The sequence below is a fragment of the Acomys minous genome, assembly GCF_964271855.1.
Source record: "Acomys minous genome assembly, chromosome: 7".
NCBI classification, from domain to species: Eukaryota; Metazoa; Chordata; class Mammalia; order Rodentia; family Muridae; genus Acomys; species Acomys minous.
The window spans coordinates 88276417-88293740 of NC_140488.1; the positions used below are offsets into that span (position 1 = coordinate 88276417).

Here is a 17324-nt window from a genome sequence, read left to right on the forward strand (position 1 = left end):
TAAGGTCATTCACTCCTCTGACATTGACCAGGAAATGAACCACAAAATGACTATTAATAACTTCCCCTCTCCTCATCTCTATTTATACGTACATATACACACATAAATAAATAAAACATTTACAATTATCATCTTTTGATTTTAGTGACGAAGATATTTTCATATTGACTTTTGCTGTGCCTGTATATCTCAGCTTCTCATACTGAATCATAGTTCACTATAGTCTAAAATTTGACATCTTTTTTCTTTTCTTTCATTTACAAAATAACATTCTATAGTATCAATAGAAGAGTGTGGTAATATAATGAGTCTAGCCATGTATGTGATAGAATACTTATAGTTTAGCATGGAATGATTACATATTCAAATAGATTTTTACTAACCTTTGGTAAATACATTCCTTACCTCCAGAAACATTATTACTTGGGCTAGAGAGATGGCTGCCTCGGTAGTATCATTTGCTATACAACCAAAAGAACCTGAGTCCAAATCCCTGGTACCCATATAAAAAACTGGGCATACACACACACACACACACACACACATACACACACACACACACACACACACACACACACACACACACACACACACACATACACACACTGGTTGTCCCAAATATCATGTTGATGAATTGTGTTATTGTATAAAGAGTACTTTTCTTTTCCTCCATTAAATCAGTGCTTAGGGATGTCCTGAGTATGGTTGGTTCCAGGATATACGTGCTCATCTTGTATGAAAATTTGAGCAGGACTTGACTTTGTTTGGTCTGGAAAGTGGAAATGATGTCAGCTTCAAACATAAGATCAAAAGGAGAGTAGTTGTTCAAATAGACTTACAGTTTAGAATGTAAAGTGGATTACACTCTGCGATAACTATTAGGTTACCTGTCTTAGTCCTAAACTCAGGAAATCTCTGAAAGAAGTAGTAGGATGTAAGTCAAAAGTCCCTTGCTTTTTTTCAGCACAAGTGCACATCGGAATGCTTATATTAGAGTTGACAATATTTTCCCCTTTCTTTGTTACCTGAACATACAAAAAGTAACTAATGATCTTCACAAGACAGTGTTGATAGAAGAAACTGATTATGTAGATAAGCCAAAGAAAAAGCTACCAGTATTACAAATCATGGTTCCTCTTGCTGTATATAATTTTTCTACTTAAGTATAATAATACAAATATAAATTCCAATAAAATAACTAAATTAAAATAAAATCTTAAAAAAACACAGGCAAGAAAAAAAAACCCAAATGATTAATAGGGCTTTAGGGGGTGATGTTTAAGGTGGCAGCCTCAGCCAAGAGTCTGTTTTCAAGCTATAGTACTGAAAATTGAAATGTATGGGAAGAGCAGGCATGCAGTGATAGTAGGGGGTGATTTTAAATATGAGATTTATACCCATTTATTAATCTTTTCTAAGTAATCAAATTATTTTTGTTACAGTTGTTTCTTCCTTAACAAATACCAACAACTTGTGATGAGGATTCAAAATAAATGAAACTAAGTGCTTTATTTTACAGAAGGCCCCAGTCAGCCATTCAGTACACAGCAAGTACATATTAACTTGGATTTTCTTTTTGGATAAGAAATTATTCTCAGAAAACTGGGAATAGGGCTTCCTCAAGACCCAGCTATTCCACTCCTTGGAATATACCCAGAAGATGCTACAACACACAACAAGAAAATTTGCTCAACCATGTTCATAGCAGCCTTATTCATAATAGCCAGAACATGGAAACAGCCTAAGTGACCCTCAGTAGAAGAATGGATAAAGAAACTGTGGTACATATACACTGTGGAATACTACTCACCTATTAAAAACAAGGAATTCCCAAAATTTGTGGGCAAATGGATTGAACTAGAAATGATCATAATGAGAGAGTTTAGCCAGAAGCAGAAAGAGTTAAATGGTATATACTCACTTATATCTGGTCACTAGCCCAAGGGCTATGTCACATGAAAGCGTTCACTTACCAGGAAAGTGGGACAGAGGGGAGGACATCCTATTGGGACTCTAGATGAGAGAAGCATGGGAGAATAGCAAAGTAGAAGGATCCAGAGGATCCTAGAAGCCTACAAGTAGAACATTATGAAAGGCAGATTTGGTCACAGGGGCCCCGCTCAAACTAAGGCACCAGCCAAGGACAATACAGGCGGTAAACCTTAAACCCCTACCCAGATCTAGCCAATGGACAGAACACTCTCCACAGTAGAGTGGAGAGTGGGATATTACTTTCTCACATACTCTGGTGCCTCACCTTTGACCATGTCCCCTGGACGGGGAGACCTGGTGGCACTCAGAGGAAGGACAGCAGGTTACCAAGAAGAGACTTGATACCCTATGAGCATATAGAGGGGGAGGTAATCCCCCTCAGGAACAGTCATAGGGGAGGGGAATAAGGGGAAAATGGGAGGGAGAGAAGAATGGGAGGATACAAGGGATGGGATAACCATTGAGATATAACAAGAATAAATTAATAAAAAATTAAAAAAAGAAATTATATGTGCCATCACTATGAAAAATCAGTTTACAGAAAGCTTTCTACAAGAAAAAGTGATCATCAAGGAAGACAAAACTTCATGCTAAATCAACAAAGGAGCAAGTAAAAAAATTACATGTTACATAACCATTTGACATCCAATGGCTTTGTAGGCCAAGATGGATATAGGGAAGCTAAGAAAGAAAAAAAAAAGAAAAAAAAAAGAAAGAAAGAAAGTTTCAGAAAAAGCCCCAATGCTTCTCAGTTTCATTCACACATAGTTAATGACATCACAAAAGATGTGATCATTTGCTGACTGCTGACAGAGAGCTCAACTTCATTTAGGACCTGCTTTTTAGACTGCTGAGGAAAGTAGAGATTGTTTTTCTCTTAGGTACCAGGATTTTAAACTTTGCAATGTGATAGTGCTGATTTATAGTACATTCCTTTTAAGAAGAAAGGCATACATACATGCAGGGTATGAGAAAAGGAGAGAAGGGAGAAGTGAAAGGATGAATGCATACTTCTGTCTACCTCACCTCACCCACTCCATCTCCTGGGATGGCAGAGAGGTGGAGTGAATAGGATTTGAAGTTTTACTGCTGAGAAGCAGACATTTTCTGTATCCAGGTCAGTGTTCAAAGGCCTAATGCTCTAAGAAAATTATCTGAAGGGGAGAGGCAGTTCAGGGTTATTAAGTTATTTTAAAATGTTGTCTGGTCTGCTGCTGACCTTTGTGAAGGGAACAGGATGCTTCTTCCCAGGGGGAAAGGATAAGAGGCAATTAGAGAAGCCTAGGAGAAGCTCAGGAATGTTTGGGAATTTGCACATATCTCAAACTGGACAGGAACTCATAAAATTAAAATAAACTTATTTGATTATGGCTATATTTGGGTCCTAGAAAAATTCCAAGTATGTAGCTCATCCTGAGTGTATCTTTTTGAGCACTTCCCATAAATACTAATTCTAGCTATCTCTTAGAAATCTCAGATTTCAATTTAGTTTAAAAGGAGATGACAAAAGCCACTCAGAGGTTTTGAGTGATATACTACATGTATAAAGCTATATGTATTATAATTAAAGTTTTCAAGAAGCCTGAATATGTTTTAACTGTAGCTATTATAGTATATCTATCTATATATCTATATAAATACACACACACACACACACACACACACACACACACACGCACATATATCCTGACTTTGAAGCACTACATCTATGCTTTTTTGGTATCCTTCTGTAAAGTAAAACTTTATATTCTATGACATTTTCTTAAGGCTCTGGCTACCAGATTCCCAGTTCCCAAAGTAGATTTTACACACAATGCTCAATGAAGCATGCTGTATCATAAATGTAAAGAATCACTGATCACTGCTAAAGAGAAGAGGCCAAATAATTAGAATTTAGGAAAAACAAACATCTATTTCTTTGGAAATAAACACAGGGCTCAGAGAGGTCTCAGCAATTACTTCCACTCCCTTCTTTTTTCTCATTTAATAGTTCTTTGATAACATAATATAGTGTGTTTTAATTGTATCCTCATTCTCTCCTCTCCTCCTTTCCTCCTCCTCCTCTTCTTCTTTCTCCTCTTTTCCTCTTCCCCCTTATTCTTCCTATAAAATGTACTTTTTGCTGCCCATATACTCCTGGCTTTCACTGAGCATGGTTGACCCACTAGGTGTCACATCCTTAAAGAAAATAGACTTAACCTTTCTGAACAAGTATCAGCTACCAAAAGTTCCTCAGTCTGGGGTAGGATTCCATGTTATTTCCTTATGTTTAAGGAGAAATCCAGGCTCAAAGGGACTGAATAGATGTCAAATCATACTATTAGATGAAGAAAGACAGACTATGGAATCCAGTTTGGGTAGTGCTAGGAATAGAATCAGGGAATTTTATATGTGAATTCAGGTTTTGACATGTATGAATCAAATGTGTATGTTAAGTATCATTTACTATTGACCAGGCAACATGAGGCAAGAAAAACTCAAGAAAATCCCAGTGTAGGTGATGGAGATGTGGCTTAGCTGTAGACAGTACACTTGATATTTGTCTAGAGGATCCAGGTTTGGTTTTCTAGAACTTAAATTGTAGTTCACTCTCTTCTGACCTCTACAGCAAGAGACACATAGTATACAAAGTATACAAACATGCATATAGACAAAGTGTTCATGTATATAAAATAATAAAAAATAACAAAAAGTTTTAAACAGAATCTGTTTCTAAACATTGGACTTTATGTCTAAGGAGTATGAGAGATGTACTCAATCCATCAATCTAAATTGATACAGAGGCAATAGTGATATAGCTCAGTGGAAGAGCACTTGCCTTGGCACTGGGAGCCAAGCTTTGGGAAAAATCTTTCATAAATGTGAGAAGGTATAAAAACGCAGGAATCTGAAAAGCACAGAAAATTACTGTCATATGTTCATTCATTTCACCCCTTCTTTGGAATACTTACCAAACATGTGCTGTGACATAATGCACTAGAAAAAGGTAGACTATATATTCTGGTGGAATCTGTTATTTAAGTTATGGTTATACAACCCAGCTTATGAAACTATGAGAAAGGTAAGTAAAGAATTTTTTATAGATCTATGAGACACAGAAGTTAGTAATGTCTACATCTCCCAGTGAAGTCTGCAAAATCAAAGGCCAGAATCAATATTTTGCATAGCACTTGGCATCGTATTAACTTTCTTTCAGTTAATATCTTAACCTGAGTCGTTTTCATGATTATATCATCAATTAAGCATTACTGACTATTCCTTTACTGTACTTTCAGAGCTTAATGAGTCTCCACTAATGTGACCTTTGGAACCGTTAAACTGTGGAGGAGAAAGCACAGAAGAGAGGACTGACTTCTGGGTTATCTTTGTGTACTAAAGCCTTTCAAAAGTCAGAGCATCGGGGTTTTGACAGTGATGTCAATCTTTACTTACTCTCAGATATTTGCCAGGATTCTCAAAGAATGATTGCTCAAATTGGATTTTCTTTTACATTTATTTCATATTATCATTGGTGCTAAATTGTTAAGTAAAAGTTTTAATATTATTTGTCTTTTCCATCCTAATAAGATTGATGGTACAATAAGAATTCTCAAGAGTGTTGTGAAGATTCATTTTCACTCCTCTAGAAAACTGTCACAACCAATTTCTATATCAAAGCCAACATTCATAGTATGAGTGGATGTCAGGACCGAAAATGACCTAATATAATGTGGTTCTGCCTTTTTGGATGACAGAAGAAGAAACCTAGGCTAAAAACAAAACAAAACAAAGTGAATCACAAGTACTGAAAGGGCTAGTTTACAGAGAGACCGGAACTAGTTTTTAAATCCTTTGATACACCATTTTTCTTCAAATTTCCATTGCATAATGTCAGCTGATAAAAGTTGTTTTGAAGGAAAATATACACAAAAAATCTCAGCAGAAACAGCACAAAACTGCATATTGCACAATGTGTTCATATTCTATAAAGAGCTTTGGCAGAATTTAGCTAATATACAAATGAAAACCAGTTACGATTCTTGGGATAGCTAGGTAAGAGTAAGAAGTGGAAGAATGCTTTCCAAGTCAGGTAGCACAATCCAGTGTTCTATACACGAATATTGTCGTCTTATCCAGGTGAAAATTGATCAAGTCTTTTTCAGAAGGTACATGCACTGTAAATGAACCAATACAGCGATATTCCACAGTATAGCTCAAAGATAGCTAACCACTGCTTGCTCTGCATATAGATTATCATATTGAAATTACAATCAGTTATTCAAAGGAGGAAACAACCCAAAACTCAAGTTAGAACAATTTCTCGCACTAGCAAGAACTGAATCATGAATAACAGAAAAATATGTTTTAAACATAGGAGGTATTTCAGACCTGAAAATCGGTGTTGAAATTAGGAACTGATGTACTACAGTATAAGGGAAAAGTGGCATGAATGCTCAAAGGCTACTGGGGTTAACAGGCATCAATATTAATGTCAGAGTATGGTCTATGAACTAAAACAGGAATGTAGACAGACAGAATATAAAAGAACACCAATACCAAAAGATAGGTCTAAGTAGATGCGCACAATTCCATGCTCCTACTTCTGGAGTTATGATAATAACAGGATATATAAGACTGGAGACTCAGAACCCAAGCCAGTAATTTTATCAGGCATAGCAGTGTTGATGAGAGATGTTAGGTAAAATAAATGTTGACTTCAGTCAAGCAACTTTTCTTTGCTAAGCAAGAAGCAACTAGAAAGTTTTGAGTGACTCAGGTATGATGAATGACTGTAGAAACATGCCTGGAATTGAGAGTGGTAAAGGAGTAGATCAAGATCACACACACACACACACACACACACACACACACACACACACACACACATGTTGAACATTTAATTTCCCATTACCCCATTTTTCACTCGCCCATCAAATATCTCAGAATATTTAGAAAATATCCTGGTGCAATGTATTATTGCTGTTTGAATCAGCAGGTTTGCTACTGGGTTTTATTAGTAGATTCCTCCATATATTTAACAACTACATATTCTTTTAAAAAGGAAAGTGACCAGCTTGTCTAAAAAGCCAATCCTTCCTAAAGGACAGCTGGCAGAAGTATTTCATCTGGTAATACAGAAAAGTAGCAGAAAATCAGCCTTTAGCTAGAACTAATCCATGTAGAACAGGTTATGACCTCAATTGGTTGGTTCATTTCTGTACCAATGGGGGACAGTAAATAGCATTTACGTTCTTCATGAGTGAGTGGAGACTAGAGATAGTGTTAACAAATTTAATAACCAATATCTGGGCTGCTCTACTCATGCTATCCCAGGGAAGACATTACAGAGCTGGAAAAGGTCCAGGGAAAAACAGCCAAGATGATCAAGGGGAAAGCTTATCTTTCATTCAAGGACAGACTAAAAGACTAAAAAGGATTAGCATTTCTCAAAGCAGGAAGATGGAAGTAAAAAGCACTTGTCAGGGGATGTGAGATTAAAGTCCACAGTGGGTAAATATAAATGTCTTCATTGATTTCCAAACCATTTAACTAGGGCCATTTGTTGAGGTCAGGGGATGTAGATTGAAGAGAAAGTAAGACATTGATTTATATAGAATTCAGTATACCCATGGGAGTTATTTCTAAGACAAGGCTGAAGCAACATGTGGCAAAAGTTTTACATAGCTTTGGATAAACTTCACTGCCAGTAATTTCCCAATACATCATTAGCAACTAGGTGTGATGCACCCTAGTGTTTGAGATGAAAATTACTAGATTAACTGAGAAAACAAACAAGCAAAAGAACAACAAATACCACTGATGCCGCTATATGGGATAAAGCCCTGGGCTAGTTGCCCTGTTAATCAGATTCAATGCGATATTTCTTATGCTTTTATTATGGTATCTATGTTGGAACATCCTGAATACAACTTTCAGATTCCTAAATTCTTCTGACAGTCCAGAACACAGAAGAATCATTTTCTACCTCATTAAGTAAGCAAGAGAGTCCTAGTTCTTGGCTCTGTTTGGTTTACCCATATGGGGGTATGAAACATAAAAAGGTGAAAGAAATCCTAACAGAACACAGCAGCTGGTTAAAGGCTATTATACTGAAAATTTCATAAGTCTGAGAGTAGGCCAAAAAAACTACAAAATAGCGAGAGTAGAAAAGGCAGTTGTAACAGGTTGAACAATGTTAGTGATTATTTTTTCAGAAGCAATGAAAGCTGTAATCAAATAACCTGATAAAGGTGCTGGCAGAATGAGAGCCCCAAGGGAGAAGCAACCTGAAGACTGTAACAATGATGAATGCTACAGGCTAATAAACTAGACAAACCTGTAGTCTGAAGTATCAAAATGGAGGTTCATAAGATCACCTAAAAAGCTGGTGCCAGGACATACATAAACATTGCTTGATTTCCAATCCACAATAAAAATATTGTTAATATCTTAAGAACTCAAGAATGAATGCCTAGCTCAACAGTCCTGTGGGTTTTGTGCTATTGGTATGCAAACTTCTATTGGTATGTAAACTTCTTGTTATTAGGATAATCTGCCATAGAAAATGCAAAGGTTTAAAGCATTAAAAATTATAGCTGAGAATGTCACTTGGGTTTGCCAGTGGGAATCTGTGATAGCGAGAAGGGCTACATAATACCATCTTCTAGGTATAACACATCCACAGCAATCATGAATTCACAGCAAGTGCTTTTACTGGCACTGATTCTGCATAGGACTGGGCCTGGCAACAGACTTATATAGAGTGGAGAGGTCCTCGTGTGAACCCACCCTCCCTATCCTGGCTACTGACACATTCCAGGATGGGAGAGTCATTGTCTTCAGTTGTGTACCCACTGATAAGCCTACCAGGATTCAACACAAAGTTCCAAACTCAGGGTTAGACAGATGGCTTTGGTTAAATTCATTGGGTCATGAAACAAAGATTAATGAATGTGAGAAAGAAATTTGTAGGGAAGAAGGAGGGCTTGATAAGGGTGGGGAAAAATAATCAGAATATTTTACTTACATGTGTGAAATTGTCAAAGAACAAAATTAATGAAAGAAAAAAGACCTTTGTATCCTCCCATTCCTCCCTCCCTCCAATTTTCCCTACAGGGGATGGGATAACAATTGAGATGTAATATGAATAAATTAATAAAATATATTAAAAAATGAAAAAAAGAAAAATGAAACAAAAGAAAAAGCTAGCTGAAGCCAGCAGAGTAGTGCATTCCTTTTAATCTTAGCAGTCAGAGCTCTGTATCCTGGTCCAAAGCAAGTTCCAGGCCAGCCAGGACTATACATTGAGACTATGTTTAAAAAACAAACACCACACACACACACACACAAAAAAAAAAAAAAAAAAAAAAAGAAAGAAAGAAAGAAAGAAAAGAAAAAAAAGAAAAAAGACCCTTAAAGACAAATAAGATGAGAATTAGTCAACTTATTTTTAACTTATTGTCAATTTAATTTTATTGTTAGTTTTGGCCCAATAAAGCATCTGTGATTATGAATGTTATTTGCCAGAACATAAAGTCTAATAAACCTTACACTTTGCTTTAGCTGTGGATTGCTTAGCTCTAAAAGGAACGGACATGCATATCATATGCCCCCCGAAGGGTGTTATGACTGCAAAAGAGGTGGCTGAAAAATTCTAAGAGCCATAGGTAGTGGACACCCACAGTGAAACAGCACTAGCTGGGTATGATGGGGCCATTGCACACATGAATTCACAGCAGCTGTGACTGCATGTCCATGACTTATGCAAGATCAAATTAGCCAAAATCTTGGCATGACACGGGGAGGGAGTCAGTGATGAAGTCCCACGAAACTGAGAGTCTAATGACATTTATGGCTGGCAGGGAAGGAAGAGTCAGTTTTTCTCATGGATGTGATCCTAGAGAGGTTACTCACACTCCAGTAGCTAGTTCTACAACCATGTGCATGTAGGAAGCATTAAGTGGTCTCAGAGGCCTTAAAAACAGTACATAAAGTTGGAAGGGCAAAGTTATTGACAGATAGGGGAGGACTAGAAGCTGAGGGATTGGGAAGTAGATTTGATCAAAACACATTACAAACATGTATGAAATTCTCATCAATAAAAAGAATTAAAGTAACAATTTGCTTTAAATATATTTTAGTACTTGTAAATAATAAAATATGAATGTTTTTTTCCTTTATTAATTTATTCTTGTTACATCTCAATGGTTATCCCATCCCTTGTAACCTCCCATTCTTCCCTCCCTCCCATTTTCCCCTTATTCCCCTCCCCTATGACTGTTCCTGAGGGGGATTACCTCCCCCTGTATATGTTCATAGGGTATCAAGTCTCTTCTTGGTAACCTGCTGTCCTTCCTCTGAGTGCTACCAGGTCTCCCCCTCCAGGGGATATGGTCAAAGGTGAGGCACCAGAGTATGTGAGAAAGTAATATCCCACTCTCCACTCTACTGTGGAGAGTGTTCTGTCCATTGGCTAGATCTGGGTAGGGTTTACCACCTTAAAGGAAAAAAAATGCAAAAAAAATAAAAAAGAATGTAATTAAATGTTTACTACTGTATATTTTGTGAAATTTCTATATATTATAGCTTAATATTTTAGACTCCTAGTTGAGAAATTCTGTAATCTTTAATTTTAAGTAATTTATTAATGTAGGGAATTTTTCTCCATAAAGTTTCAGAGAAACCTATGGAAATGTGTTAATTTCTCATTCTAGAAGCTGACCACTTCAGAAGGACATAAGGCCTGCATACTCATTCGTCTTTCCATTGATTTCTTGCTGTCCATTGTTTTAGGATTAAAAAAAGATTTATTTATTAATTATACAGTGTTCTGCCCGCTTCTGAGCCTGAACGCCACAATGCCATAAGAGGGCACCATATTGCATTGTAGATGGCTGTGAGCCACCATGTGGTCGCTGGAAACTGAACTCATGACCTTTGGAGGAATAAACAGTGTGCTCTTAACCTCTGAGCCATCTCTCCAGCCCCTGTTTTAGGACTTTTAAAATTGAGCCAGGAAGAATTGAGATCTTGAAAATTATCTAGAGATGATTGATATTTGAGGTTCAAAATTAAAAAGAATTCACACACACACACACACACACACACACACACACACGTAAAAGCATCTTTAAAACAATCTGGCCTTATGGGATGGTGGGCAAATGGGATGGCATTAGTGTGCTTATCTAGTTATGTTCCATCTTCAGCACTCTTAAAAGCCAACTAACCAGACCATCAGCAAACAAAGCTAACTAAACAAATATTAGTGAGTAAAATAATGAATTTTAAAATAAAGACAACATTCTTGAAAGATAGTTCATATTTTTAGTAATCCAAGTCTAACATGCCTATCAAATGACTCATTGATTCTGATATTTGAAAAGGGCCTTAGATATTATTTAAGTTAGCGCTGCATTTTATAAATGAGATGTTATGGTTTATATAGGTTAATGGTTTGCCCATGAGTGCATAACTAACTAATATTAGAGCCAGGGTTAGGATCTGTGTTTTCATGACCACATTCATCCTTCAGTGTGTAAAGGAGTGTTGGGTAACTAGGATATAGAATTGCTTTTTACTTTCACTGAGAAACAGTAAAGAGAGATCAATTTACGGCAAAGTGGGGCAATTATAGCATTTCAAAATTGTTTACTTTTAATTTTGGATGGCTGAATTAATTTCTACTGCCCCATAGCAAACCACAGAGATCTCTTGTATTAGATTTAACACTAGAGCAGTGATTTTCAATTTTCCTAAAGCTGTGACCTTTTAATACAGTTCCTCATGCTGAGGTGACCACCAGCCATACAATTATTTTTATTAATACTTCATAACTGAAGTTTGTTACATTTTGAGTTGTAATATGAAAATCGGATATACAGAACATCTGATATGTAACCCCCTATGAAAGGGTCATTTGACCCCAAAAAGAGTAGCGACCCACAGGTTGAGAACCATTGCACTAGAAAAGAACAAAGGAGACGGTGCTATAAATCTGAACAAAGCTGTTAATGAATTCTACACAGTAATTCAGAGAATCATTGCATAATAGCAATTTTCAGATGGTTCTAGACCTTCATGCACAAAAATAGAAAAAGAACCTTTATTTCAGCTCATAATAGAAATTGATAAAAGTGAAAGTTTTGCTGATCATCTAGTAAGTCTTAACTATCTTAATCAGAAATGAAATCTGTACCAACAAAGACATTCATATAAGAATTCACTACAAAGAGTTTGAACAAAAAGTTCTATAAAACACGCATGCATGTTTAAATCTATATATTATTTAGTAAAACATGCACCTTAAATTGGTGTTTAAAATATGTAATTTAGTCATGAAATGAATGAATTCAATATAGTAATAATAAAACTTTTGAAAACGAAGAAAATTGAGAGGTAGGATTAAAATGAGTTAAAATATATCTCATTTGGGAAAAATTTAGTAAAATAAAATTTGAACCACATTCCTGAAGAATATGTCTTACTTTGGAGATCCATTATAAAATCCCTTCATCCTCAGGCTTTTGAGTTAACAAAATATAGGCACGAAACCACATTGCTTGAAAACTGCAGTAATTAAGATCTAGGACCGCAGTTATTGCTTTGGAACTGAATTATGCAGAATTGATGGATAGCTGAAGAATAAAAACACTTTCAATAAAAGACAGCAGACTGAATAACTGGGAAAACATTTAATATTTGTATTAAGACCCATGCCAAGAGAAACTTCAAAGACTTGGGTTGGTACTGAAGCCTGTTTCATGAACCCCGTTACTTCTAATTGTTGTTGGCAGTAGCCAATTCCAAGTGATATTTAAGTTAGATTCTTTCAAGATTGATGAGAGACTGTTAAACATCATAATAACTCAATATCATTTCTCCTCTCTCTTCCATGTCAACTCAATATATCATAATTTATGTTTCATAGAACATCTATTCTTTGACTCTTTCCCTTTGACTGGCACAAATAGTCCTAGAGTTCCATTCTGATGCTTTTATTAGATAATTAAATCTGAGAGATACATATTAAAAATGAACACCCTAGCTCAACAAATTCTGGACTGTGTGCCTATAGAGTATGTGACACATAATTCGTGTAAACAGTTTGTGCAAATATTAATCAATAAATCTTCCACTTCTGTCTGAAGAAGAAATGCAGAAACCACCCACATAAATAATATTTTTGTGTCAAATATTCACCCCACTATCAATGATATTTCCTGGATAATTTTGTTCTACTGTAAAAATTCTGTTCACCCTCCCCAAAGCACACCATGTATTGTGCACTAAATACACTGTTCCAGCTGGGCACGGTGGCACATGCCTGCAATCCCAGCACTGGGGGAGGCAGAGTCAGGTGGATCTCTGTGAGGTGGAGACCAGCCTGGTCTACAAAGATAGTCAGGTCTACTAAGAAAGCCGGGGTAGCCAAGGCTTCACAGAGAAACCATGTCTTGATATACAAAAAACCTAATGAACAAACAAGCAAACAAACAAAACACTTCCTAAAAGTGGTTTCATACTTTATCAACAAACTTACAGTGATAATTTCAGCATGAGTTTACTCCATGCTTCCTTAGGAATAAAAAGAAATAGATACTGTACGTGATGGTAACAGATTTTAAAAAGAAATTCATTTGTGAACACACAGATCAGGTACAATAAATGCTTTTGACTTACTTGATATAGTAGGGCACTTTGTTTGGTGAGATGGCTCTCTCCCAGGGACCCTGGACTGAAGCTGCAAAAGGATAAAAAAGAAAGGCAAGGAGGTCAAATTCATGGCAAACAGGAAAGACAACATTAATCTCCAGAATTAGAATTTTACACTGATACCGCTCTGTTTGCTCAGTTACCCACGAAGACAGGATGGATTAACCTGATGGTCTGAAATTTCTGGTCTAATCAAAGTGAAATTGAACTCATTCAAGCACAAAGATAAACACAAAGGGCTAAGAGGATGTTTCTACTGCTAAACCTATACGAGAAATAAGAAAGGATGAGCAAACAGACAGCTTTATCAACAGAGTGCTTGCCTTATAATACCTCCTGTTGTTGCTTTTCCTTATTTTATTATTTGATTGACTGGGTTTTATTACCTTATCAAGTGAAACATCCTCTTTCATACATTATATTTGAATTCTAAGTTATTGAAACCAAGGTACTATGCTTATCAATCTGGCATACTTATTTTTCCTTGGTTAAAGAGGATCCAAATTCATTTACCAATTTCACGCTTAATCAGATACTTTAAAATGTCAGGTGTTCACCATATTATTAGGAGGGACAACCAAAGGTATCAGAATGACACCTGATGATAGCAAAGGATAATAAAATTTTATGCACGGTCTATGAGGTCACATATATATGTACTATCTGCATTTAGAATTCATTTCATTACTTTATTATACATAGGTTGAACCAATTATCCCTAAACTGTTCAATATTTTTAAAAAGTTAAGGCAAGGCCTCACTCTGTACTCAGACTGACCTTGAACTTGTGATTCCACTTCTTTAGCTTCCCCAGTAGCTAGGTTACAGGTGTGTGCAATCATTACCATCTTCCCGACTATTTTTTAATGCTTAATTGTAGGGTTTCCCCTTCTTTACTAAAGTGGATCCACTAAAAGTATCTTTTTTTGTATTGCTTATGTGTGATTTTTCCTTTCCTTAAGATAAAGTAATCTTGTTGAGAAGGCACTGTAACATCTCGACAGTGCAAATTTCCTCCTGAATAAATTTTCAAGACCATGGGAATTTCAAGAAACATACATCCTGGGCTAAATGTTCAGTAGAGAGGGAGAAAAAAACAAAATGGAACATGGAACACCATCTGAAATAGAAATGTAAGAATTCTTATTCACATCTAGAAATTTTATAGATGTGCTTTTTCTAAATCTTCATCCCACTAATAATTGGATGCACAGCTGATGCTATTATTTCCTTCACTGAAAATTCCCTTTCTAAATTAGTCTCACAATAAATTCACTTCACAGTGTATTGAGATGTAAGAAAACATCAAATCTAATATATCCTTGACTACACTGTATAATATGAAAGAACAGCTTCTAATAAAAGTTAACTTCCCCCATACCAGACAATTTAAGGGTAATGAAACTTCAGCTTCTTTGTTTTATATAGAGTAATAGAGGGATTGCATTACCCAACCTTTAACCAGCCTTTGTCCCTTGGAGATGTGCCATTTAAATGATATAGGAAATGGATTTGTATTTAGCAGGTAATTATGCTTTTATCCTTTTGGCAGATAAAAATCTTTAATAGGGAGAAAAAGACATTTAGCTGCTGCTTTGAAATAGTCCCTAGTCTTCCATACTTCTCTCTCTCTCTCTCTCTCCCTCTCTCTCTCTCTCTCTCTCTCTCTCTCTCTCTCTCTCTCTCTCTCTCATATTATTTTCCTTTCTTTTTACTTTGGCTCCCCATCTTGCCTTTCCACCCTGCCTTTCTTATTCTCTGCCCTTTTCCCTTCTTCTTTAGGATACAGCTCTTTGACACTGATTAATTCACACTGCAAATTATATTTCACTTAAAAACATGGCTTAAATCCCCCAACCTGCCTGATCAAATCTGATGTTATGGGAATCTACCAATCTAAGCCTTCTCAGGCAGGAAGCATAACACAGAGGCAGTTCTCCAACCTCCTGGCTACTTAGGGATGTCTCCTCTTGAGAATTGTGGCGTGTGTATATTAGGAAGAATAGAACTCCAGAGAGCATTTAGTGGCCTCACCCTTGCTGATTGTGAGACTTACAGAAGAAAGTCTATTCCTTTCTTAAAAGTCTCCAACGGCCAGGGCTTCATGGTTTCTCTCATTGCTTTTCCTAGTTATCATGGGTTGGAAAATCTTTTTTTCCCCCTGAGGACAAAGTATGTCTTCCTGTAACAGAAGAATACATTTGTTTTTATAGACTTTTCTTAAGCATCTCTTAGAGCAAAGTATGTTGGAAAAGGTTTTAGGCTCTGAAGCTTGTCTAAGTGACTTGTTGCACCCAAAGAGCTGGAGCCAGGAGCTGGCTTGGAGTACTTAGCAAGATGGTATCAAAAAGGAAGAAACTTTCAACTGTGTAATCTGCAAAAGAATCCATGGTACTCAGCAGAGATTAAAGCCATAACTATCTAAAATATCTATGATTCACTTTACATTGTTCAACATTAAGAGGAAAACAAACATGTATGTGCCAGAGGAATTATTAGAATATGGTTATTAAATAATTGGCAAAGTTTAAAAAAGAAATAAGAAATCTATGTTCCAGTTAAATAAAAACTTTAAAATAGTTTTAAAAGTTGTATGTGTCTGGCTGGTTTGCTTATATACATGTCTATGCACCATGTGTATGCTTGATCCCATGAGCGCTGGAGGTGGGCATCCCCTGCAACTGGAGTTACAGACAGTTGTAAGCTAACACGTGGGTGCTAGAAATTGAACTCAGATCTGTGCTCTTAACCACTAATCCATCTTTCTAGCCCCAATAGGAACTTGTTAATCTTTCCTACTTACACTTTTTTTTATTGTTTATCTTTCCTCCTTAAAACTTAAAAATCAAAGCAATACAAAAGTCTTTTGTCTTCATGCATACCTATCCAGTAGTTTCAGTGGTGTGATTCAATTGTTTTTCCTTCCATAAAGGATGTGTTTCCCCTTTAACTCACAGTTTATAAATTCACCCAAGCAACCGCTTTTTAGTCATCATGTGAATCCCTAAAATATCCTTCTCAAAAATGCTTTTTATGCAATTAAGCATAAGAAAAAGTCAACAGCCTCCTCATATTCCTTTTCTGCTCCATCACCACTAGATGCACATCTCCTGGACTAAAGTGCTTGCTGTAGAAATAACACAGTTGAATGATGGTTCTCCAGGAATGGATTGGGTACTCCTTTGAAGAGAATGTTAAAGGGATGCCTGCAATTTTAATTCAGAGCTACCAGGTGATTCTGGCCTCACATCTATTCAAATCCCAATCAAATATGGGGTAACTCTCGTATGTGTACCCCCAGAATTACTATTTCATTTCTGGCAGTAGTGCTGATGCCAACAACAGCTGTTTCTTATCTCAGCGCACCAGTGGAAGCCTGTCATCATTTGCAAAGCTGCCTGGCATAATAGACACACACATATTTTATGCCCGATGTGTCCATTTTTAGTAGCCCATCAGAAACAGATTTATTGGCAAATAGTTTTTATATGACACCAGGCTGTCCTTTGCCATTTTATTTTACAGATGTTTCTATAACTACTATGTGTAATCCCAATGAGGCTTTGTAATTCACAGTCTCCAGTGGACAAATCATTCATTATCATACAGCACCAGCACCATGGGGTATTGTTTACTGA

At 36.4% G+C, this 17324-nt stretch overlaps 1 protein-coding gene across 11 annotated transcripts in view; it reads right to left on the reverse strand.

Annotated features, from left to right (window-relative positions):
* DMD (dystrophin) overlaps positions 1-17324 on the reverse strand; it is a gene marked incomplete at its 3' end in the record, with an annotated part of 2106393 nt that overhangs the window by 210273 nt on the left and 1878796 nt on the right. For all 11 annotated transcript variants that reach the window (XM_084788839.1, XM_084788837.1, XM_084788840.1 and 8 more), the window contains one exon: positions 13654-13714. In XM_084788839.1, coding sequence (XP_084644965.1) covers positions 13654-13714 — 61 coding nt within the window. The remainder of the gene's footprint in view (positions 1-13653; positions 13715-17324) is intronic.